Source organism: Onthophagus taurus, chromosome 1 (assembly GCF_036711975.1).
Source record: "Onthophagus taurus isolate NC chromosome 1, IU_Otau_3.0, whole genome shotgun sequence".
Taxonomy (NCBI): Eukaryota; Metazoa; Arthropoda; class Insecta; order Coleoptera; family Scarabaeidae; genus Onthophagus; species Onthophagus taurus.
Genome location: NC_091966.1, coordinates 43033093 through 43061048, shown reverse-complemented (window position 1 = coordinate 43061048; position 27956 = coordinate 43033093). Strand labels below are relative to the sequence as shown.

General features: G+C 33.1%; 1 protein-coding gene across 4 annotated transcripts in view; it reads left to right on the top strand.

The window, feature by feature from the left end:
* LOC111420701 (uncharacterized) overlaps positions 1–27956 on the top strand; it is a 135537-nt gene that overhangs the window by 90606 nt on the left and 16975 nt on the right. For 3 of the 4 annotated variants that reach the window (XM_071201396.1, XM_071201399.1, XM_071201398.1), the window contains 7 exons: positions 1604–1804; positions 1855–2053; positions 6675–6934; positions 6994–8691; positions 15204–15623; positions 15676–15924; positions 23630–24819. In XM_071201396.1, coding sequence (XP_071057497.1) covers positions 1604–1804; positions 1855–2053; positions 6675–6934; positions 6994–8691; positions 15204–15623; positions 15676–15924; positions 23630–24819 — 4217 coding nt within the window. The remainder of the gene's footprint in view (positions 1–1603; positions 1805–1854; positions 2054–6674; positions 6935–6993; positions 8692–15203; positions 15624–15675; positions 15925–23629; positions 24820–27956) is intronic. The other variant, XM_071201397.1, reaches the window with a different exon arrangement.

The window sequence follows — 27956 nt, the reverse complement described above, 5'->3', positions numbered from 1 at the left end:
TAAAGTAGGTGGCGACTTCCGGTATAACCGGAAGTGCTACAAATCTGAAAATATTTTAGACGAAGAGAACGTAATTGATAATACTTAAGTCTGAATTCTCAATTTTTTATTTTGGCCAGAACCGCAGAAACGCCTAATGACCGGTCTCGCTGAGACACCCTGTATACTATATTACATACATAATGGGCACCCTGTATTGAAAGAATCAACACTTTATACAAATTTCAAGAAGACCGTGTGGATCTGACTTCATTTATACCATCCTGATTTGAATGCAGCATCAAGGGGTGAGGCATGCTAAGTCAGATTCCAGTCTATCTTTCTAGTCAGGTTCTTTTTAATAGGGGTGAACTATTAAAAAGAAAACCAATCTCTTAAGTCAAAATCTCTTGCGCTGTTTTCTCCATCTCATAATGTCTTGAACCTCGCATTGGTCTCTCATGATTTCTCTGATTCTTTGCAAGATCTTGAGTACTTAAAATGTGCACATCCAAGTGGGAAAATTCCATGAATTTTTGGATTTCTTATGCATTCAGTTTATAAAGTAGAGACAATTATGTTTAGGGCGTTGATCGTTTGATAAGACTTGTGTAGTTGTTTTTGGTCATCCTCTGAGTTGACGATTTTCGCAGAGTAATCTTCTTCGATTACTTTGTGCATTAATGCTTAATCTATAAAGTTTACCTTCATCATACATAAATTATAACACATTACAGTTACCTTTTATTTCCTCGTAAAAGAAAATAAAGCGATTCAACAAATCACTTTACGTCAAGGAAACGTTCTCGTAAATGTACCATCTAATATAAAGAAACATCACAGTTACAAAAATAAAGAGGTACTAAAACGGCACTTTAGACCTTTTATTGTACAAAAAACGCCCTTGCAAAAACAACCCCTTCGCGATGATAAAAAAGGAATCCATTATAACGGCGCATTTTCAGCTTGGAACTTGCAAAAAACCCCACAACATTTCTACCTTTTTCATCCAATACTCCAGCTGCGCGGGGATATTCAAAAGCATAAATATGCAATTAGCGAACGTGTTTGCAATACGAATTTGCCAAACGAATTTGCAATACGAATTTGGATTTGTAACAGTTTAAATGAAGCGAATTCTTAGTTGTATCAGTTAAAATTTTCTCGTCTCTCCATCAATCATGAATCATGTATCAGGAGAAGGAAGTTTATCCTATATGGAGATATCGGTTGATATATTGCAACCCTTGAGAGAGGGCACACATGTCACACACATGTTTCGATTTCAATTTAGAGAGAAAATTAAAACGTTATTGCTCAATTTCACAAAAAAGGCGATTTTTTTTAAAAGTTATTAATAGTTATTAATAGTCAGGTTTAGTCTACGATCTCAATTAATGCGGCGACACGTAAAATCTTCTCATATCTCATCTAAAGCGCGCTTCAAGCTGAAAATTCGAAATCGATAACCCAGTTTTTCGTAGCAAGTGACTTATTCATCCACACGGTGGGGTTCCTACACGAAGCCTCGCATTAAACAAGCCTTAACGAAGATATATCGTTGGAGGGTCTTAATGATTTTCTCCCAAAACGGACTTAGTAAGACTAAGTATTTTTTTAATAGATTGGTTCTCCGGTTGGCCCCAACATTCCAATTACAACCGTCAACCGAACGACGATGGCCTCAGCGACCAAGATTGCGTCGAAATACGTCGAGTTTACTTATTACCATCGGCCACGCCGAAATTGACCGCTGGTTTTATGTGGAATGATCGAGATTGCGCCACTCCAAACTATTTCTTCTGCGAGAAACTTCAAAATGATGGTGAGTATATAATAAGTTGAAACGAAATTAAGTTAAAACGGAATTTCCAGAACCGTTGGAAGAATCTTGGCCTCCCGACTGCAACAAGTCGATTATTCTCTCGCGGCAGCAACAAAGAGCCGTGGTATCCAGTCCCGGATTCCCACGTCAGTATCCGGATAATGCGGATTGTTACACTGACGTCACCGCCCCTAAAGGATATCGCCTCGTCTTGGATTTCGAAGAATTAGTCTTGGAAAATGAGCCGATGTAAATCTATTTTAAATCTTTTTGTTAAACATATAAACTAAACGTATTTTAAATATTTAAACAAAATAATTATAATTTTCTGTTCAACTTCACTACACTACTCGTTTGAGAACCTTCTAACTGACGAATCGAGTATTTTCCCATCTTACCAGTACCACCATGTCACCCTCCTTGTATACATGAGGAATTCTTGTTTGTTTATGGAATCGATCTTTTTGTTTAAGGTGTTGTTTTTCTATTTTTTTAATTACTTGTCTTCGATTTGTCATTACATCTAGTTCTTCTTCTTCCTTATCCATTAACGCCAAAATCAAATAGTTTTGTAAGGAATTACGAGGTTTATAGGCAAAAAGCAATTGATGCGCTGACTTCTTTGTCCTGAATTGTATGTCTCTTAGTTTTTTATCGCAATCTCTTCCTTCTTCGTCCTAACTCATGATTTTTATGCATGTTATTATTGTTCTATTAAACCTCTAGCACTGAAAACAATAAAACTAGAACTAACACTAGACCTAGAACTAGAAAGTTATATATATTTCTAAGTTCGGATATTTCTAGTTCTAGGTCTAGTGTTAGTTCTAGTTTTAGTTTAGTAACAATACACAACCTAGGGCTATCTATTGCCAACTAGCGCTATTTAGAACTGTCACTAAAACTGACACTAGACCTAGAACTAGAAACATTCGGGCTTAGCCACACGTCTTTCAAGACGGCTAAACCCGAATGATTCTAGTTCTAGGTCTAGAGTTAGTTCTAGTGACACTAACAATACACAATCTAGGGCTATCTATTGCCAACTAGCGCTACTTAGAACTGTCACTAGAACTAACACTAGACCTAGAAACATTCGGGCTTAGCCGCACGTCTTTAAAGACGGCTAAATCCGAATGATTCTAGTTCTAGGTCTAGAGTTATTCCTAGTTTTAGTTCAATAACAATACACAACCTAGGGCCATCTGTTGCCAACTAGCGTAACTTAGAGCTGTCACTAGACCTAACACTAGACCTGGAACTAGAAACATTCGGGCTTAGCCGCACGTCTTTAAAGACGGCTAAACCCGAATGATTCTAATTCTAGGTCTAGAGTTAGTTCTAGTTTCCGTTTAATAACACTACACAACCTAGGACCATCTATTGCCAACTAGCGCTACTTAGAACAGTCACTAGAACTAACACTAGACCTAGAACTAGAAACATTCGGGCTTAGCCGCACGTCTTTAAAGACGGCTAAACCCGAATGATTCTAGTTCTAGGTCTAGAGTTAGGTCTTGTTCTAGTTCAATAACAATACACAACCTAGGGCCATCTATTGCCAACTAGCGCTACTTAGAACTGTCACTAGAACTAACACTAGACCTAGAACTAGAAACATTCGGGCTTAGCCTCGCGTCTTTAAAGACGGCTAAACCCGAATGATTCTAATTCTAGGTCCAGAGTTAGTTCTAGTTTTAGTTTAATAACACTACACAACCTAGGGCCATCTATTGCCAACTAGCGCTACTTAGAACTGCCACTAGAACTAACACTAGACCTAAAACTAGAAACATTCGAGCTTAGCCGTACGTCTTTAAAGACGGCTAAACCCGAATGATTCTAATTCTAGGTCTAGAGTTCGTTCTAGTTTTAGTTTAATAACACTACACAACCTAGGGCCATCTATTGCCAACTAGCGCTACTTAGAACTGTCACTAGAATTAACACTAGACCTGAAACTAGAAACATTCGGGCTTAGCTTCACGTCTTTAAAGACGGCAAAACCCGAATGATTCTAGTTCTAGATCTAGTGTTAGTTCTAGTGACAACTCTAAACCTGAATGGTTCTCGAATTAGAATTAGAATTAGTTAGGGGAATTTCAAATAGTTAGGGGAATCAATGCTAATTCTTTTTGCTAAACAAATAAATTAAACGTTGTCACCCTCCTTGTATACATGAGGAATTCTTCTGAGTTTATCGGATCGTTCTTTTTGTTTGAGTTGTTGTTTTTCTATTTCTTTAATTGCTTGTCTTCGATTTGTCCTTACATTTAGTTCTTCTTCTTCCTTATCCATTAACGCCAAAATCAAATGGTTTTGTAAGGAAATACGAGGTTTATAGGCAAAAAGCAATTCATGCGCTGACTTCTTTGTCCTGAATTGTATGTCTCTTAGTTTTTTATCCCAATTCCTTCCTTCTTCGTCCTGACTCATGGTTTTTATGGCTGTCATTGTTGTTCTATTGTACCTCTCGACTTGGCCTTTTGCACGAGGAGTCGCAGTAGCATTCTGATATACATTATTTGATTTTCATCACAGAATTTATTTGAAGTAAACGCAATTTCTTGATCGCTTATAATTCTATGTGGAGGTCCAAAGACCGAATTGATCTCTTTCAATACTGAAATGACTGATGCTACCTACATACACAATTAAATATGTTGTCCCTATAGAGCTCTTTGGGAATGGTTTAAGGTGATCTATATTGACTGTATGAAACGGTATCGATTTCCTCTCGATACTATGTAATTGTCGCCCCTTCTTATAATATACTACTTATACTACTACCCACAATCTTTCAGTTCCAACCTTTCCAAACAGACACTCTTCAATAAGTTCATAATCGGTATGTAACTTGCCTGTCAATATTATTATTAGGTTTCATAGTTAATATAGTACAAATCTCCTTCAAGTTTGGATCTTGTAACTGCATTGTAACAAACCAATCTTCTTTTGATATTCTCGTGGTTAAAATTTGTGAACATGCCACATCTGGTTCTTTCTTTTTTAAAGCCAATCGCAAGGAGTCGCAAACAGTAATAATTTTAATTCTTTTTCCCAGAACGTATACCCGGAATGTCTGTCTGCTAAAATAGCACATCGGATTCCATTGTTTTTCAGATTTCTGCATTAAAATGCCAGCTAGACCAATCTTACTGGCGTCGGTGTGTATTTCGTGTTCTGCTTTGGAATCGTATAATGCTAACAAACGCAATGTCAACCTCAATTTTGACATATTTGTAATCTTCATTAAAAACCCTTTAAAATGAGTCCAAACTCGACATATTTATCTTCAATATTAATGAAGTTATGGTCAACTTCCGGTTAAGAATGTCAACGTCAATTTTGACATATTTGAAATCGTCGTGAAAAATCCTTTAAATTGAGTCCAAACATGATACGTTTAATTCCAATATTACTCGAGATATAAGCAACTTCCGGTTTGAAATGTCAATGTCATTTTGACATATTCTTAATTTTTATAAAATGTCTTAATATTTGTCACAAAAACAAAAATATAATAAAAAAAAATTAAAAATTAAGGTTGGTATTAACATTTAAAAATTAAATTGCTATCTTCATTGTTGCTAACTTCGGGTTTAATGTTTTTTATTCTAACTTTTTTGTTTTTTGAGATAAGGCCGTCTTGTTTGGATTCATTTTAAAGGTTTTTTAATGAAGATGGTAAATATGTCAAAATTGACGTTGACGTTTCAAACCGGAAGTGATCGTATTTCCATTAATATTAAAGTTAAATATGTCGAGTTTGGACTCATTTTAAAGGATTTTTTATGCAGATTACTAATATAATAATAAAATTAAAGTTGACATTGAGAACTGAAAGTTTTTTTCACGACTAAACCCGAATATTTTTAGTTTTAGTGCAATAAAAATATGCAACTTTGTGATATTTTATGCTAACTAGTGCTACATACCGCTGTCGTTTGTAAAATGGATAAGATGAGAAATAATAATAAATATATTTATTGACTCAGAGAAAACAGGGTAGTGAGTCTTGTATTTCTACTGATAACTTCCGTAACTCCCTCTGCTTTGCTATGATATGTGGACTCTGGCTATGTGGATGGCTTGTTGGCATGCCAATTTATTCTTCTTCGCCTCATTCAATTGAGTTATGTTCAACAGTTCACTTTCATCACAATTAATAAACACAGACTATTACAAACAAAGCTTTGTTTTTAGAAGAATACTCACTAAGATATTCGTCCTTTATCAATCTTGCCTATGGCCATGTTATTTCTTGAGTTGAGGCTCCTCCTTTTTGTACTAAAAATTATTTTTATGCAATTGATAGTTGCAGTGACTTCACCTGAGTTCATCCCAATAGCATTTTTTGCCTTGTTGAACCAACCGATGCACCAAGTCCAACTTCTGCAAAAAGTAACATACACACTGATCTTAGTATGGCTCTGGTCATCTCAATGTCAGTCTGAGGTGATTTTTCGGAATCTCGAGTTGGGAAACAACACATATACAGTGTGTTAATTAATTATCGTATCCACGTCATCATTGCAAGTATGCAACCAATATTACAGTGCAATACGTATCATACGCAAATCGCGTATTGCAATAAAAATACTGTGATATTGGTTGCATACTTGCAATGATGACGTCTGGTACGATAATTAATTAACACACTGTACGTATCAAATTTCATATAAAAAATAAAGTTGTGTTGAAAATTATTGTACGACAATGAGTAACAATGTATTATTGAATACGAATTGAAATAATTGTACATGTACGATAATTATCGTTGTGTTTTCCAATCAAAACCTTTTCCAGGTCATCCACCTGCACTCTTTTCATGTCCACAGTCCAATTAATTTTAATTCTTTTGATTTAGATGCAGCTACGATTTTCTCGAAATCACCGAATCGATTCATACGAATAACACATCCAATATAATCGCCGTCCCCGCAACTTTATCATTATCCGCCCCCGTCTTTAATAATTCCGAAACCGGAAGGCGACTATGCGGAGATTGGAGCTCCAAGTTGAAGCTTCTCCGTTACGTTAGTCGAGGTTCCAAGTTGAAATTACGTTTTAACTCTGATTATTCGCATCACTTCGGCGGATTCAAAGTGCGCATATCCATGGAAAACGGTAAATTTTATTCAAAAAAAAAATTATTTTAAATTATTATTTTAATAAACATTTCTTAGCATTACAATGTGCCGATGATCGATTTCAAATCTTCAATAACTCGTGTTACCTCTTCGTTAGTTACCCCGCGGTAACTTGGAACACGGCCCTTCAAATTTGCCACGGGATTAAAGCCCAATTATCTTCGATTCTAACATCGGAAGAAGAAGATTTTGTTACGACGAATATTCGAAAAACTTCCGAGTATAGAACGACGGCTGGTTATTGGCTAGGTGCGCAGCTAGATAACGCCGGGAAATTCTCTTGGATAGACGGAAACGAATTGGGCTTCACAAAATGGCTAACGGAACGAGAAGACGACGAAGAAAACGACATCAATCGCTCGTTGATGGAACCTTTATGCCTTGCGACGCAGTGGACGCCCTCGAGGGAATCGACCATCCCCAGCGGGTTTTACTGGAAATCTCTTAAGTGTTCTTCTATAGGAGGTTATGTTTGTAAACGTCCGAGAGAGAACATTGACCCCAAATTAAACTATAACCGAACGGTAAACGGAACTGAAGGTGAATTGACCACACCAAATTATCCCAACAACTATTATGATAACCTCGATTTTTCCGTGAGGATTCGCGGCCCGGAACGAACGAGAATAGTGTTGCATTTTGAGCGCATCGACCTCGAGCCCCAATTGGAGTGCCTTTACGATTTCGTACAGGTCAGGAGTCGACCCAATAAAAACCACGCGAGAGATGACGTCAAATTTTGCGGGAGATACGACACTGATATGACCCGTTACGATTTTGTATCTCAAGGAAACGAAGCGGAATTAATCTTCCACTCCGATTATTCCATCACCGCCGGTGGTTTCTATTTAAGATGGTACGCCGTCGACACAACGGGGTGCCCCGAACAAACACTCACCGCAAAAGAAGGAATCATCCAAAGCCCGAATTACCCCAACTTTCTTTTAGGAAACCTCGATTGCACATTTACGGTTTTAGCCCCGCCGGGGAAAAGAATATGGTTGGAGTTTTTAGATTTTGAGATCGATGACTCGCTCGGTTTGAGAATCGGGGATAACACCCCCATAATTAAACCATTCACAAACCCCAACATACTCACCGACGGAACTTTTCTATCGATAGCTGAAAAGCTCGTCATAAAATTGAAAAGTAAAAGTTCGCCCAAAGGACGTGGATTCAAAGCGATTTACAGATCCCTTTTGGACGTTAACGAAGAGAAAGTTATCGAAATTCATAACGGAACGTCCGGAACATTGCTTCATTTAAACTACCCCGATCGGCCGCCCCCAAACGCGACGATAACGCATCACTTCGTCGCCCCCATCGGACACATCGTTTCAATTGAAATGTACAACGTCAGGGTGAACACCGCCGAAAGGGGTGGTTGTGCGAAGAACAACTCGATTGAGATTTACGACAGCTACGCCGATGTTAACGGTACACAGTGGATTTTATGTCACGATGAGGGAGCAAATTCCGAACAACCGGATCCCCCTCTGGTCATAAATTCTTTTCTAAACACGCTTTATGTAAAACAAAACTACGATTTAATTGGGGACGTCTTCATAAATGCTACGATTCGTGTCAAATTTGATGACGGATATTTTAAGAAGATTCTCAAATATAAAAATGATATCGTGGAATCTTGTGATCCAAATCCGTGCCAACATGATGGGAAGTGTATTGCAACGGTTAATGGAAAAAGAACGTGTCAGTGTCAGAAATATTTTACAGGTAAAGTTATTAATTTTTTTATGTACTAAAATTTATTTCCGATTTTATATTTTATTTTAAACGTCGCCGGTACCAACCTAACTTTAATATTTTGATGATTGATGCGATTTTAGATTCAATCTTTTTTATTTATGTATTTGGTTATTATTATTTGTCGTAATTATTTAAAATTACGACAAAGAAATTTTAATTTTTAATTATTGTGTGAAGTTAGCTGCTTAAAGAAATGTTTACTGATTAGAAAACTAACCTAAAAAACATTCATTTGACGTTTCAAATATTCTTAACGATGTTTTCGAACATAACCTAATTCAACTCAATTCCTTTTGAAGAATTTTATCATTAACACGGTAATCTTTATATCTTATCATAAAATATCATACTTTGTCTTCAATTTATTTATGATTTCGTATAACCTAAAAGTGTCAAAAAAGATGCTAATTTAAAAATTCCTGGAAGTCGTATTTATTGAAATTAAGGAATGAGACTAGATCTAAATTAAAGCTCAAAGCTTTCTCTTTAAAATGATGTATAATAATTGTTGGGTTGGATTGGAAAAATATTGAGAAAAAAAATATTGAAACAAATCTTACATTCCCGTATAACCTAAAAGTGTCAAAAAAGATGCTAATTTAAAACTTCCTGGAATCCGTATTTATTGAAATTAAGGAATGAGACTTATTTTAAATTAAAGCTCAATGCTTTCTCTTTAAAATGATGTATAATACTTGTTGGGTTGGGTTGGAAAAAAATTGAGAAAAAAAATGTTGAAACAAAACTTAAATTTTCGTATAATCTAAAAGTGTCAAAAAAGATGGTAATTTAATAATTCCTAGAAGCCGTATTTATTGAAATTAAGGAATGAGACTTATTTTAAATTAAAGCTCAAAGCTTTCTCTTTAAAATATTGTATAATAATTGTTGGGTTGGATTGGAAAAATATTGAGAAAAAAAATGTTGAAACAAAACTTACATTCCCGTATAACCTAAAAGTGTCAAAAAAGATGCTACTTTAAAAATTCCTGGATGCCGTATTTGTTGAAATTAAGGAATGAGACTTGTTCTAAATTAAAGCTCAAAGCTTTCTCTTTAAAATATTGTATAATAACTGTTGGGTTGGATTGGAAAAATATTGAGAAAAAAAATTTTGAAACAAAACTTACATTTTCGTATAACCTAAAAGTGTCAAAAAAGATGCTAATTTAAAAATTCCTGGAAGCCGTATTTATTGAAATTAAGGAATGAGACTTATTCTAAATTAAAGCTCAAAGGTTTCTCTATAAAATGATGTATAATAATTGTTGGGTTGGATTGGAAAAATATTGAGAAAAAAAATTTTGTAACAAAACTTACATTTTCGTATAACCTAAAAGTGTCAAAAAAGATGTTAATTTAAAAATTCCTGGAAACCGTATTTATTGAAATTAAGGAATGAGACTTATTCTAAATTAAAGCTTAAAGCTTTCTCTATAAAATGATGTATAATAATTGTTGGGTTGGATTGGAAAAATATTGAGAAAAAAAATGTTGAAACAAAACTTACATTCCCGTATAACCTAAAAGTGTCAAAAAAGATGCTACTTTAAAAATTCCTGGATGCCGTATTTGTTGAAATTAAGGAATGAGACTTGTTCTAAATTAAAGCTCAAAGCTTTCTCTTTAAAATGATGTATAATAATTGTTGGGTTGGATTGGAAAAATATTGAGAAAAAAGTGTTGAAACAAAACTTACATCTTCGTATAACCTAAAAGTGTCAAAAAAGATGCTATTTTAAAAATTCTTAGATGCCGTATTTATTGAAATTAAGAAATGAGACTTATTCTAAATTAAAGCTCAAAGCTTTCTCTTTAAAATGATGTATAATAATTGTTGGGATGGATTGGAAAAATATTGAGAAAAAAAATTTTGTAACAAAACTTACATTTTCGTATAACCTAAAAGTGTCAAAAAAGATGTTAATTTAAAAATTCCTGGAAACCGTATTTATTGAAATTAAGGAATGAGACTTATTCTAAATTAAAGCTTAAAGCTTTCTCTATAAAATGATGTATAATAATTGTTGGGTTGGATTGGAAAAATATTGAGAAAAAAAATGTTGAAACAAAACTTACTTTTTCGTATAACCTAAAAGTGTCAAAAAAGATGCTAATTTAATAATTCCTGGATGCCGTATTTATTGAAATTAAGGAATGAGACTTCTTCTATATTAAAGCTCAAAGCTTTCTCTTTAAAATGATGTATAATAATTATTGGGTTGGATTGGGAAAATATTGAGAAAAAAAATGTTGAAACAAAACTTACTTTTTTGTATAACCTAAACCTGTCAAAAAAAGATGCTAATTTAAAACTTCCTGGAAGCCGTATTTATTGAAATTAAGGAATGAGACTTATTTTAAATTAAACCTCAAAGCTTTCTCTTTATAATGATGTATAATAATTGTTGGGTTGGATTGGAAAAATATTGAGAAAAAAAATGTTGAAACAAAACTTACATTTTCGTATAACCTAAAAGTTTCAAAAAAGATGCTAATTTAATAATTCCTGGATGCCGTATTTATTGAAATTAAGGAATGAGACTTATTCTAAATTAAAGCTCAAAGCTTTCTCTTTAAAATGATGTATAATAATTGGTGGGTTGGATTGGAAAAATATTGAAAAAAAAAATGTTGAAACAAAACTTACATTTTCGTATAACCTATAAGTGTCAAAAAAGATGTTAATTGAATTAAAATTTCTCTTAATATACTTTTTGATGTTGTTTTATTTTAATTGTCCTAATCGATTTCGACCACTTGGTCGTCCTCAGAAGACGTGTCAGAAACGGTACACATAAATTAAAAAATTCTCCAACATGAATATTTTTTAGGTATTATCTGTATTTTCACGTGTTATAATACACTGTATTACACGTGAAAATACAGATAATACCACTTGGTCGTCCTCAGAAGACGTGTCAGAAACGGTACACATAAATTAAAAAATTCTCCAACATGAATATTTTTTAGGTATTATCTGTATTTTCACGTGTTATAATACACTGTATTACACGTGAAAATACAGATAATACCTAAAAAATATTCATGTTGGAGAATTTTTTAATTTATGTGTACCGTTTCTGACACGTCTTCTGAGGACGACCAAGTGGTCGAAATCGATTAGGACAATTAAAATAAAACAACATCAAAAAGTATATTAAGAGAAATTTTAATTCAATTAACTATTTTGATGAATATGGATAACTTTCGTGATATAAAAAAGATGTTAATTTAAAAATTCCTGGAAGCCGTATTTATTGAAATTAAGGAATGAGACTTATTCTAAATGGGGTCATACACGATTTTTTTTTATTATATTTTCTGAAAGTTTATATAAAAATATAGTTACCGTTATTTTTTTTTTTAATATTTTCGAACTAAATCATTGTTAAAAAAATTGTTGAAAATTTATATACCCATTTGCGCTTTTAAAATTCCCGCGTTGATGACGTACGTATCAGCTTTGCGTCCCCTGCTCCCCGCTCAAATGCGAGAAAGAGATGAACGTCATTTAGGTTGTATTGAAAAGAGATAGAGTGTTTGTAGGTTATGTTTATTATGTTTTGTTCATGGATGTAATAGAGACACTCTATTACATCCATGGTTTTGTTTTGACACTGTCATACCGCAAGCGCTATCTAACGGACAATTTAACTTGTTTTAGGCAGTGTGGTTCCTACGTCACAGAAAAGCCGCGAAATTATTTCGTTTGAATATTTGCTATTTTTCACTTCAAATTACGCAAAATATAAAATTGATTAAAATATAATCATCTTATATATCATCTTTTATCTTCAATTTGTGATATACCTACTTCTTATTTCCCAAAAACAAAGCTAAAATGATTTTTTTTCATTTTGACATTTTAGAACATAACCTAATTCAACTCAACTCCTTTTAAACAACTTTTCTCCTACAATTTTTATTATTAACATGGTAATTTATTTATCAAAGCATGAAATATCATCTTTTATCTTCAATTTGTGATATAAATCTTTATCTCCCAAAAATAAATCTAAAACGATTTTTTTTAATTTTAGCATATTAGAACATAACCTAATTGAACTCAACTAATTTTAAACAATTTTTCTTCGCAAATTTTTATTATTAACAGGGTAATTTATTGATCAAATCATGAAATATTATCTTTTATCTTCAATTTGTGATATAAATCGTTTTTTAACTCCCAAAAATAAAGCTAAAACGATTTTTTTAAATTTTGACGTTTTCGCACATAACCTAATTGAACTCAACTCCTTTTAAACAATTTTTCTTCCCAAATTTTTATTATTAACATGGTAATTTATTAATCAAATCATGAAATATCATCTTTTATCTTCAATTTGTGATATAAATCTTTCTTATCTCAAAAAATAAAGCTAAAACGTTTTTTTTTTAAATTTTGACGTTTTCGAACATAACCTAATTCAACTCAACTCTTTTTAAACAATTTTTCTCCGCAAATTTTTATTATTAACATGGTAATTTATTTATGAAATCATGAAATATCATCTTTTATCTTCAATTTGTGATATAAATCTTTCTTATCTTCCAAAAATTAAGCTAAAACAACTTTTTTTTAATTTTGACGTTTTCGAACATAACCTAATTCAACTCATCTCCTATTAAACAAATTTTCTCTGCAAATTTTTATTATTAACATGGTAATTTATTAATCAAATCATGAAATATCATATTTTATCTTCAATTTGTGATATAAATCGTTACTTAATTCCCAAAAATAAAACTAAAACGATTTTTTTAAATTTTGACGTTTTAGAACATAACCTAATTCAACTCAACTCCTTTTAAACAACTTTTCTCCTACAATTTTTATTATTAACATGGTAATTTATTTATCAAACCATGAAATATCATCTTTTATCTTCAATTTATGATATAAATCTTTCTTATCTTCCAAAAATTAAGCTTAAACTACTTTTTTTTAATTTTGACGTTTTCGAACATAACCTAATTCAACTCAACTCCTTTTAAACAATTTTTCTTCGCAAATTTTTATTATTAACATGGTAATTTATGTATCAAATCATGAAATATCATCTTTTATCTTCAATTTGTGATATAAATCGTTTCTTAATTCCCAAAAATAAAGCTAAAACGATTTTTTTTTAATTTTGACGTTTTCGAACATAACCTAATTCAACTCAAAACCTTTTAAACAAATTTTCTCCGTAAATTTTTATTATTAACATGGTAATTTATATATCAAATCATGCAATATCATCTTTTATCTTCAATTTGTGATATAAATCGTTTCTTAATTCCCAAAAATAAAGCCAAATCGATTTTTTTTTTAATTTTGACGTTTTCGAACATAACCTAATAAATTCAACTCAACTCCTTTTAAACAATTTTTCTCCGCAAATTTTTATTATTACCATGGTAATTTATTTATCAAATCATGGTATATCATCTTTTATCTTCAATTTGTGATATACCTACTTCTTATTTCCCAAAAATAAAGCTAAAACGATTTTTTTATATTTTGACGTTTTCGAACATAACCTAACTCAACTCAACTGCTATTAAACAATTTTTCTCTGCAAATTTTTATTATTAACATGGTAATTTATTAATCAAATCATGAAATATCATATTTTATCTTCAATTTGTGATATAGATCGTTTCTTAACTCCCAAAAATAAAGCTAAAACGATTTTTTTTAATTTTGACGTTTTCGAACATAACCTAATTGAACTCAACACCTTTTAAACAATTTTTCTCCGCAAATTTTTATTATTAACATCGTAATTTTTTTATCAAATCATGAAATATCATCTTTTATCTTCAATTTGTGATATAAATCGTTTCTTAATTCCCAAAAATAAACCTAAATCAATTTTTTTTAAATTTTGACGTTTTCGAACATTACCTAATTCAACTCAACTCTTTTTAAACAAATTTTCTCCGCAAATTTTTATTATTAACATGGTAATTTATGTATCAAATCATGAAATATCATCTTTTATCTTCAATTTGTGATATAAATCGTTTCTTAATTCCCAAAAATAAAGCTAAGACTTTCTTTTAAATTTTGACGTTTTCGAACTAATTTTTCTTTAAAAAATATTTTTCAATAAATTTTCATTATTAACTCAACGATACTTGTATCATATCTTAGTCATCAATAATCTCACACGGAAATTAGACTTGCGGTTAATTAGCAAGAAAATCTTGTTGAAAACACTTGTTGATGTACTATCGAAAGTCCCAGTAGTCGAACACCAACAACTGTAATTCGACGATGATATCGTCGACCCTATAAGATAAGGTTCCCCACTTTAGCTAAAGAGCCATTAAAAACAGATTACGTGGCCCCTACTTGAGTTTAATAGCGAACTTTAAGAGAAAGAGCTTTAACACAAACTTTACTACAATATATAATTACCGTTTGCTATATAACACCTAATGAATTTTTAAAGTTTAATTTAGTGCATTTTAAAAACTTTTCGCAGGTTTGTTTTGTGCCTTAACTCAATGCGACTTGGAACCGTGCGTTTTTGGAACTTGCGAATTAACCGAAACGAACTTTAAGTGTCGTTGTAAGAGTGGATATTTGGGCGCGACGTGCGAACAAAAACGAAAACCTTGTCAAGATAATCCGTGCGAGAGTCGCGGGATTTGCACGGAACGAGGAAATTCGTTTCATTGTCAGTGTCACGCGTGGTGGGAAGGAACAAGATGCGAAAGAAGAATGATGCATATTCCTTACAAACCGTTAAGCGAACGAATGCTTCACGAACCGTTTTGGCTTGGTTTAATGACCGTTACTGTGGTTATGGGGGTTATAGGGCTCGTTTGGTGTGCCAAAAGACATTTTCCAGAAAAGATTGAAAAATTGTTAGCTGAAGAAGATGATCGATCGAGAAGTGGAGGTATAAATTTGTTTAAAAATTTTTTTTTTTTATATATAAATATTTCTTTTAGTGTCTAGTTTGAGAAGTTCTTCGGTGAGGGAACAATTAGCGGCGGCTTCCGCTGCGGCTTCAGCAGCTGGAGTTGCAACGTCTGGGTCATCAACCAATCCGGGAACGGGGGTTCCTCGATCGCTCTTCGGACGTCTCGGTATCCGAAAGCCATCAATCCTCAGCCTAACCAGTCCACACGCAGGCGGATATTCACCAGCAACCGCTCGTACCTTTAGTTTGGATGATTTGCTAAAACCCGCTCCGAGACGTAAGGCAATGTGTGCCAAATCTGATAACCTTCTTCGTGATAATAACCTTTCTATGTCTCTTTTCTTCTTTACTCTCTGTCTCTTTATATCTATGCAACTCGAGCACTCTTTCATTTTTACAGCAAACCTTCACTCTTTACAGTGTCCGACAAAAAATTGGCAATTACCCTGTTCTTTTTGGTTCTATTACATCTACGCCTTTAAAGTTTTGTTTGTTTGATATTCAAATTGTTGATACCTAGAACTTTTTGAATTCCAGTTATTTTCATTTTCAGTAGCACGTAATTTTCAAAAAATCAAATCAACTGTATTTTTAAGACTCATGATACAAGATCCAGTCTTTCAAAGATCTATAGTGTGGTATGGTTAGAATCTTTATCCTGTTTATAGATAAAAGCTCGCAAACATCCCAATTTTTCTGCACATTGCTCAATTATAATATACACCTTCGCAGTCAATATTCCATCCATGAAATAAAGATTCCAAAATTTTGTCTCTAAAAAACATCCTATCTCCATCTCTAAAAACATCCTAAAAAACATCAATTCCATCACCAAGCTTCCACCACGTTTGAACCACTTGAATATCCATTTATTCCTTTACTCTTCTAAGGGCTGATCTTACAAAACAGTTTATACCGCTCCGTATACCAAGAATAACTAAAAGTTGGTATAAACACTAGAATAAACGTCTTACAATACCGGCGTATAGCATAAGTAATAATATACGGCGCAGGATACTGTGCAATTCAGCGCGAATAGCTTATACTAGGAATAAGTTAAGGACTGTTTAGCATTGATTATAATTAATCAGACGTAATAATTATTGTATGAAATGGCTTCAACAAATAATGGCCTTGTCTAAAAGTACAAGCACATATTAATTTTTAATTTAGCATCAGCAATAGTTTGCACGAAAAAAATCCTTTGCGATTACGATATAATTCCGCATTTCCGCCACATGGGTACAGTCAATAGCATCTATGACATACGAGACTTTTGCTATGCAATAAACTTGCAACTTAACGCTATCTAATTCTTGAGAGCCTCAGATTTTGAGGCATAAAAATATATTGTAGCCTTAACGATGCGATTGCCAACGTCACAGCCTTTACGATCTGTCCAGCAGATGCTTTGCTGATGCCAACAAAATCTGCCATTGTAAGGAGCATAGAACCAGAAGCATAAAATCGTAACGTCAGCAGAGGCTTCATTTCACTGGTAATCGGTTTCTGGTTTCTATTAGTCCTGGATGAGATTCGCCCTCTAATAACCTAAACCGCATCTTAAACTGATCTTCTGATAAGGTTTCCAAATAATTTACCCTGAGAAGAAGTACATAAGTACAGTCATTTTCACGGGAAATGCACACTCAAGGTTAAGCGCTGTTGTGAGATTCGACATGCTTGACATGGAAAAAATAGCAGTAGCCATGAGTAACTATGTGTTTGACTGTGATAATGATGACGAAATTAGTCATAGGAGACGACAGTTTAGACGTGCGAAACAATATAAAATACGGTAAAAGTGCCTTATTACTAGTCCGTTTATAATTACTCTATGTAGTCATGTTCACGGGAAATGCACACTCAAGGTCAAGCGCTGTTGTGAGATCCGACGTGCCGCTGGCTAAACGGGCTGAGCCGAACGCCTATGAGCAACGAGCTTCGTGTGCGCTCGGCTCAGCCCGTTTAGCCAGCGGCACGTCGAATCTCACAACAACGCTTGACCTTGAGTGTGCATTTCCCGTGAACATGACTGTACATAGAGTAATTATAAACGGACTAGTAATAAGGCACTTTTACCGTATTTTACATTGTTTCGCACGTCTAAACTGTCGTCTCCTATGACTAATTTCGTCATCATTATCAGAGTCAAACACATCTACGTCCACATTCATATTCGTAAAGACGTAAAATGAAAATATAAACAGAATAATGGTAAACACCGCTGATCAATTTGACAGTCGCTAAATGTAAACAAACCACATGCGCGCTGCGCGTTATACCCACAGTATTACCAACTTCAACCAACCATTGCAATAACTATTCTGGCTAAGAAAGGCTTTATAAGACGCATTCGTTAAATTAATGCCGAGAATAAATTATTCTGGGAATAACTATTCCACTGATTATACCAACACTTGTAAGATCGGCCCTAAGTGAAATAAATCATCAAAAATATTTGAAATTTGTACTACCATTCTTGAGTAAGGTGTGATTTTCTAATTTGTGTTCTAACGTGGGTGAATACGAATACGGATTTTGCATACTATACAGTCCGTCCGTAAAGTAACGGATATAGGTGATAAAATCATTATGAACGGTTTATGGAAAAAACCCTGAAACGGGTCTAAAGATTCAAATTTTTTGCAACTTTTTGGCGTAGGTTTCAAATTTTTTCCGCCATTTTTAACCAAGTTATGACGTCATAGATATTTTTTTCAAATGGTAATCCCCCATTTTTATTACGGAATATGAAAGAGAATTTTTTTCTGAATCTAGTACAGTTAATATTAATATTGGTTACATAAGAAAATTTTCGAAAAAAATTACTTTAAAGTTTAATTACTTCAAATTCGTTTGACATGAAAAAATAGCAAGAGTCATGAATAACAATCGGTTTAATTACAAATAAAATTAATAAATTTATAGAATAAATGAAAAATTAAGTTAAGTGTTCAAATTGTGCATAGTAACCTAAACGATTTTTAAATTCTTCCTGACAATTCTCTAAGATATCAGAAATTATTCGCTGAACTTCTTCTCGCATTTTGATTTTTAGTTCATCCAAAGTATTTGGTCATCAGGTGATCTTGCAGGCCATTCAATTGGCCCTCTTCTCCCAATCCACTGATTGGCAAATAATTGATTTAAATATGCACGAACAGGAACCGCATAGTGTGGCGGCTCGCCATCTTGTTGGAAGAACAATTGCCGTTGAAATCGACTTGGATCAACATCATCGGAAAATCTGGCCGTTATGGAAAGAATGAGATCTGTTTGTAGAAAACCTAAATGTCTCTCTCCAGTTAAGGTTCCCTCAAAAAAGTAAGGGCCCAGGATAGTATAATAATAATAATATTAATAATAATAAGTTTATTGCCACATTATACAGGAGAAAAATAATATATATGTATACATAAATGAATTAATTAATAGTGTATGTTGACAAAAGGTCAGTTTATGGCCAAGAACGATGTCTTCCAAAAGACCCAACCAGCAATGTATATAAAAAAAAATAATAATATGGCATTATTAAATAATTCAACATTTAAGCAAAAAGAAGAAAAAGAGCAGAGGAAAAGAAAAACAAAAGAAGAAACACAACGAGTACAGTTGATAGAGAGGAGGAAGAAAAAGGAAAAGAGAAGAGAAGCAGGTGACATGAAGAGTTAGATTCAGATAATTGCAGTGTTAATAGATAATCCCTTAAGCAGACCTTAAAGGTTAGAAAACTCTGAGTGTTGCGTATTTCCGTGGGTAAACTATTCCAAAGCTTTATAGCCTGCACCGTGAGAGGTCCATGATATCTCTCGGTGCGATGAACGGGAAATATGAGTAAGGTATCAGACTGTGCTCTAGTAGGCAGACCACGAGACGACATGAATTGAAAGTTGGTGTACAAGTATACTGGAGTTCGAGAAGAAAGTATTTTATACAGGGTGATTCATAAGTAATGGGCCAAATTGTAAATGTACGTTCAGGAGGCCAAAATAATAATATTTTCATTAACAATAATGGGTCTTAGTCTGCTCCTTACTGAGATACAGGATGTTAAAGCGAAAAAAATAAAATAGATTTTTGTTAATAGATCAGCTACTTTTCTACATAATGACTCATAGTTGACTTATAGTTTTTGTAAGGGTAAACAATAATGTGTGAGAGGATTTGAGTTAACTCGTAGATGTCGCCACATGCGCCATATGAATTAGATGAAATCAGCTACAAATTTTTTATCGCTCATTATTTTACAACATACTTGTTTAATTTGGATAGCCCCATCATTTCTGTAGAAAAAAGCTATACTTCTTTGATCTTGAAAATATTAACGATTTTCGAGATATTTGAATTTTACTAACTCACTACACTACATTTCACGGTGGTCGACGTAGCATTAATCTGTTAAGACACAAGCATGGCATGGAATGTTGACATTTACCTAACCGTAATTGATAATTGATAACAATATTAAACTGAAACCATAAAAAAATTACGTAATAAAACAATTTATTGTACGCCAGTTAATAAAACGAAATACAACATTAGAACAGACTTGAACTAAGACCACTTACGACAACTGTTATCAAAACCTACATGTTAATGTTGTGCGAAGTTAAATTAAATTTAAGCTTAATTATGTCTCTCATTTCTTCGTTTGAAAAGTGATTATGTCTCGGCATTTTGATTTATGTTAGGACAAGAATGAATCAGTTTACTTAACAATAAAATATTTTAAACTATTCATTAAACGTAAAAGCTCATTGACGTTTCATAATTCATATGGCGCATGTGGCGACATCTACGAGTTAACTCAAATCCTCTCACACATTATTGTTTACCCTTACAAAAACTATAAGTCAACTATGAGTCATTATGTAGAAAAGTAGCTGATCTATTAACAAAAATCTATTTTATTTTTTTCGCTTTAACATCCTGTATCTCAGTAAGGAGCAGACTAAGACCCATTATTGTTAATGAAAATATTATTATTTTGGCCTCCTGAACGTACATTTACAATTTGGCCCATTACTTATGAATCACCCTGTATAATGTAGTCAGTATACGGAAGGATCTGCGCTTTTCGACAGTCAACATACGAAGGTGATTTCGATATTGCGTCACATGGTCGTACTTACCCAGGTCAAAAATAAAGCGTAGGCAATTGTTCTGCAATCTTTCCGCATATACACACCGCATCAGCATAATCTATGTGGGGCAGTATTAATGAGTAATAAAGATTACGACGGACAGCAAGGGGAAGGAAACAACCAAGTTTACGCAAGGAATGCACAACTTAAAGTGATTTAGTACCTGCCCAATACCGACAATTTTGCCTGTTAACTTGCCCACTCAATGTAAATGTTGCCTCATCGGAAAAAATTATGTTTTTAACGAAATCTTCATCGTCGTTGCACAATTTATTGTTGCAACTGCTCATAAAATTGCGATCTTCTATCAAAATCATCTTCATTGAACTCATGAATGAGGTTTATAGGGGATAATATTTTGCGGTTTTTAATATTTTGTGAACCGTTGTTTTACTAATGGCCAGATTCGGCCCAATATCCCTTACCGTAATATGAGGATTTTCTTGCATAGCCATAACAACGTTATATTGAGCCTCGTCTGAAACATTTGGTAGGCCAGACTTTGAAAGATCCCGTACATGCACATGATTTTTAAATTTAGTGACAATGCGGCTTATCGTACTTTGGCTTATGGGTTCATGGTCTGGATATGTTGCATTAAAGAGCTCTACTACTTCTTTTTGAGTTCGAGTTCGATCCCCAATTCTAATCAAACACAGAATTTCTATTCTTTCCCGCTCGGTCAAATGAAAGTAAACAATAAACAAAAATTAACTCAAAAGTGATGTAAGAATAGTTTAAATCAGTGCTACAAGAAACAACAAGCTTTACTAGTGAACAAACACTTTATCAGTGTTTGACACTTATAAAACTTAGAGAATTGTTTAAAATGATTGGTTACCATAGTTACTCATGGCTACTGCTATTTTTTCCATGTCAAGCAAATTTGAATTAATTAAACTTTAAAGTAATTTTTCTCGAAAATTTTCTTATGTAACGAATATTAATATTGACTGTATTAGATTCAGAAAAACATCTTCTTTCACATACCGAAATAAAAATGGGGGATTGCCATTTGAAAAAAATATCGATGACGTCATAACTCGGTTAAAAATGGCGGAAAAAATTTGTAACCTACACCAAAAAGTTGCAAAAAATTTAAATCTTTAAACCCTTCTCAGGGATTTTTCCATAAACCGTTCATAATGATTTTATCGCCTATATCCATTACTTTACGGACACACTATATATTAGTGGTGGAACGGATATCCGGTAACTATCCGGTATCCGACCTATCTGGCCATTTTTTTAAATCCGGCCGGATACCGGATAATTACCAAATATCAGGTTTGTCATTAGCAACCTCACTGTAACAATCCAAATACGATATACAGGGTGTCTCAACGAGATTAGGTCATTAGACGTTTCTGGAGTTCTGGCGAAAATAAAAATTTGAGAATTCAGACTTAAGTATTATCAATTACGATCTCTTCGACTAAAATGTTTTCAGATTTCTTGCACTTCCGGTTATACCGGAAGTCGCCACCTACTTTATTTTTTAAATGGAACACCCTATATATTTTTACATCTTTGGATTTGTCTGTTTTCAAGGTTTATAAATAACTTTACTTTTTGCAATTTGATTCAGCCGTTCTCGAATTTTCGAATTTTTCTAGAAAAATTGCTCCAGCGGACATTTGTTCAAAAAATCATAGAACACTCGATTTTTAAGATATCAATTTAGGATTCAGAACATGCTTAAATAACATGATGGAGTATGTTTTAGTGGCAAGAACAGCTGTCTAGATCGTTTGGTCACTTTACTATGATACGTTAACTTTTCGAAATTTGGAAACACCATAACATCATTTTTTTAAATGGCACCCCCAATATTTTATTACTTAGTCATCTTCGGCGTCTCATTTTACATCTTTTATACCTGATATGTCCTATGCCTAACATGTGGCGACTTCCGGTATAACCGGAAGTGCTAGAAATCTGAAAATATTTTAAACGAAGAGAACGTAATTGATAATACTTAAGTCTCAATTCTAAAATTTTTATTTTGGTCAGAACCCCAGAAACGTCTAATGACTGGTCTCGCTGAGACACCCTGTATAAAATCTCTTGTTGCAGTTCCGACTTTCAGTTCTTGAGAAATAAATTTTTGAAATGATCGACAATTTTTTCAAATTTTGCAATTTTCGCCGATTAAATTTTAAAAATTCGTATAAAATATCCCGTTCTTGGAATATGAGTATGAAAATTTCCCAAAATGTTAATAAAAGTGTCCTCTTTCCAATAAACCAACACGTTTTGAAAAATAACTTTCAGTTTTTGAGAAAACAATATTTGAAGTTTTGATAAAATTTTCGATGTTGCAATTTTCATCGATAATTTTCAAATTTCGTTATAAAATTAATTTCTTGAAGGATCCTTGTGGAAATATCACCAATTATTAATTAAAGTATCCTCTTTTTACAGTTGCTTTTAGTTAAATCAGCATCTAAAAAGTTCATTTCGTATCTTGGATCCAAATAAGTTAACATATCTTATCAGCTTTCTTATTAATTTCATTTTTATTCAAATATCGCAATAATGTAGCAATATAGGTAGTTGTAATAAAACCAAAAAGAAAACCAGTGTGTTGCAGACTTTTTGTAGGACACTGTACATTTAAAATGGAATTAAAAAATAAATTATATTTAATAACTTAATGATGATGTCGTCTCACGATGATGTTGCGTGTGGCTGGTAGGTTGCACATTAGCTAGTTGTTTTATTCATACTGTTGGGAGACCATCAGAAGCTTGAAGGTGTGGCTTTATGTAGAAATAGATGCTTAACAAAATTGCGTTAATTAATTTTTATTAATAAACGAAAACAACTTAATAGGTAGCCCCTCCCCGAAGAAAAAACGAAACAACTCAACACCAACAAAGAAAAATGCAGCAGAAAAAAAACAAATTCTTCAACAACTTATCAGCCCGGCCGCTTCAAGTCAAAACACAAGAAAAGTAAGTTTAGGGGACTTAATCCAAATGAGCGAACGTAAATTAAAAGACGACGATAATAAAGAGGAAATCAAAGAGACGAAATTAACCGTTAATAAAGAGATATCAGCGGGACACTTATCTTTGGTTGATCCAAAATTAGAAAAAAAAGTTACTTTCGCAAGATTACTCAGCAAGGTGTCTCAAGAAATGAGTTCCGGATCCGATTTAGAAATGGGAAACCGTTTAAGTTGCGCTTTCACCCGACCGGCTTCAACCCCTCCATCTCCAGGGGCTAACGTTAGATCGCCCAATAGCACCTCGAGTAACCAAGGTAGTGATTCATTAACAAGTTCAGATTTGGCTATACCAACTGCGTTAAGCTCGAGTATTTCCGATTTAATGTACAGCAGAAAAGCAAGTCTTCGATTACCAGCGAAACAAAAACCAGCAAGCGCAGATTCGATTTTAGCAATGTTTAGAAATTTCTCGTCGAGTTCGGCGGGTGCAAATCTCTCCCCATCACTAAGAATATCACCATCAACAACCCCCACGGCATCAAGTCCCCAAGATGACGTCGCTGGAGATGACGAATCATCCACATCATCCATCCATACCCCCGTATCATTTTCAAGCGGCCCATCGGAAAGCCCAATTATGCAAAGACAACAACAACAACAACAATATGGTACTATTGAAGTACCCGTTTTGGATGCGTTGAGTGCTCATAAATCTTCACCCGGAAGTAGTAATTTCTTGCATCCCCCGACGATACTTTTAGAAATACCCAGCGCAATCAATAAGTGCCTTTCACCTATAAGGGAGATGCCGACGCCTTTGCCTTCACCGATGCCATCGCAAGCTGCGACTCCGGTACCTTTACGAAGAACTAATTTCGCGGATAATAACGCAACAGATAGCGATGATCGGATATCGATTGAAATCCCGAATATTTCAATAAGCGATGGTGATGAAGATGATATGCATGGAATTCAAGACATAGCGATCGATCCTCAAGGTGAGGATGGGTTAATACAAGAAGAAGTTGCTGTTATGCATCAAGGAACCCCATCGCCAGTTTTAAAAATTAAGGTAATTATTGAAGTTGAGGTTTATTACTACTATCTATTTAAAGACAAAAATAGAAATACGTAGTTTCGTTATGAAATGTTGAAACCAATTGAAGTTTTATTCTAAATATAAACAACAATAATTTTCATGATAACGCCATGGTATAATGATTAGGGCACGGAACTTTTGTAACAAAACGATACGATTTCCCCCCTCCACTCGTTCTCAGCAGAAATTTCATACAAAAGTTGTTCTAAATTAAATTCTAAAACGATTTTCTCAATAAAAAAAAATATATAAAAATATACAGTGTGTCCCCGGATAGGTGATACGACTCTTATAAAAGGTAAAATTTGGTCGATATTAATTGTCATTCTTTGGGGTTTAGCCTTGCTTGATTAACGATTAATTTTGAACATATTATCAATTTTAAAAAAACAAGTGAGCCCTGACAGTGAAAGAAAAACTCTTTTTTCGAAAACTGCTAGTAAAAGTTGACTTTTGCGTAGTACTTAGCGACCGTCAAAACGATAGTTTTTTGTCAACAGGACGTAAAAGTCTTTTACTGGTCTTTCACGTCCAGGACGCAAAAGACTTTTACGTCCAGCTACGACAATCAAAGAATTTGATACTATTAATTGTTAATTTATTGTTATGAACAAATTATAAACACAAAATAATCAACATTTAATTGTTTTATCATTTCATTTCACGTTTAAATGCAAATTTATAATAGTACATTTGTTCAATAAGTGAGGTTAAATCGATGTGACGTTAAGTTTTTGACATCACATTAAATGAATTCTAAATGTCATTATACAGAATTTGATCTTTTTATTCATTTATAACTTTAGTATACGCAGTTTTCGAAAAAATGTTGTTTGATACACGACAGCGAAATTCTTTTGCATTCTCGAGAACTTTCGTTCTCGAATGCAAAAGTATTATTTCGCTATCTTGTATCAAAAATAACTATTTGCGGCAGGTAAAGTACCTTTTCTGTTTACAGTACGTGAAAGTGTTACTAAGAAGTTTTGTTCAAAATGAAAAACTATGGGCATATGCAAATTTTCGGATTGATTGGCCTACTTTGAAAAAATCCATATCAAACAATCTTATTTCTAACAAAGACTGCCATGGAAAAACAAAATTGCTTTCTTGTCACTGTTAATCTCTCAAACTGTAATTTAGTAAACTTAAAGTGTTTTTTAAATACAGTGTTAACATTAGAGGAAAAAGTTTACGTGATTCAGTGTTATGGAACCGGGGAATAACCGATTATTGCTTTATTTTGTGAAAAATTTTCAAATTAATACTGGAATTAAAAGAAGTACTTGTTGGCGTTTAATCAAAAGATTTCTTACAACAGGAAGTATTCACTCTAAGAAAAAAAAATTATGATGAAACTGATTAACTATGATTAACTGTTTTCCTTTGTGGGCGAACACACACTTAATTTTTTGTGAACATTTTCAGAACCGTTTGTTTATTTCTCCCAAATAATCTGAATCTCAAAACAAAAAGTCGTAATAAAGTACTATTGACGAAAATAATAAACAATGGGTTTTATCAAAGTAGGCTGATGAAAATTTGCATATGGTCATAACTTTTCATTCTGAATAAAATTTCTTAGTAACATTTTACCATACTGTAAACAGAAAAGGTGCTTTACCTGACACACAAGAAGCTTTAGCTTCAGTGTCAACACTCACTTGTTTTTTAAAATTTGAAAATATGTTCAAAATTTAGTCTTTAATCAAGCAGGCCTGAACACCAAAACATGACAGTTAATATCGAAAAAAATTTACATTTTATAAGAGTCGTTTCACCTATCCGGGGACACACTGTATATATAAAATTTTTTTTGAGATTATGTTCTTAATTATTAATCAAATCAAAAATTTTTATTAATAATATTTGTTTAGAATTACTTCAGGAACAGTGTTTGTTAATACAATTTTATTATCTCAATAATAATTGTTTTTACTTTTAGATATACTTTTTAATAGGTTAAATGATTTTGGAATTTCAGTTAAATCTTCTAAATGCATTTTTGGTGTGCAATCCATAAATTTTTTAAGTCGTCACATTTCTCCTCTAGGCATTCGTCCTTCAGATAACAGAATTAAAATTATTAAAGAATTTCCAACACCAAAAACACTTAAACAGTTACAAAGATTTTTGGGTATGATAAACTTTTATCATAGATTCGTTCCAAATTTTTCAAATATGCTTGCACCTTTATATCATCTTTCGAATTTACTTTATAAAAATAAAAGCAAAATTATTGAAAATTGGTCAGCAGAGTGTAATCAAAGTTGTGAACTCTCTAGAACTCAATTAGCAAATTCAACAACTCTGGCTCATCCTTGTAAAACTGGTCAATTATCTTTATCTACTAACGCTTCTAATATGGAAATTGGAGCACTATTATCAAATTAACTTTTGATCGAGAATTGCTGGCATTCATCCATTAAATTTTTCAGACATTTTTTAGAAGGCAATCAATTTATTATCTGTACAGACCATAAACCAATAATAGCCTCGTTATATTCAAAATCAGAAAAAACTCATTCGAACCAGTTTCTGAAGAAGGTTGCAACATTACATCCGAAACGTCAAACCTTTTCGTAAAAGACGCACGGCAAAACCCGAAAGTTTCTAGTGTGAGTTCTAGTTTTAGTTCTAATTTTAGTTTAACATTTACAAACTACATAATTTAGAAATTTCATATAAGTCGCAATATATGAATGCAGTTCTAGTGATAGTGCTAGTATAAAACTAGAACTAACACTAGACCTAGAAAATTTCGAGGTTAGTGTTAGTTCTAGTTTTAGTGCAATAAAAATATACAACATAGTGATAGCTAGCAATATCATGTTTGGACTCATTTTAATGGTTTTTTTTAATAACAAAAGCATCATAAAGAACACCATGAAGTTGTCCATTTGTATTATATGATAACTAACTTCAGATTCAAAATGTCAACTTGACATATATAACCTTCATTAAAAATCCTTTAAAATGAGTACAAACACGACATATTTATCTTCAATATTAATGAAGTTATGGTCAACTTCCGGTTAGAAATGTCAACGTCAATTTTGACATATTTGTAATTGTGAAAAATCCTTTAAAATGAGCACAAACATGATACG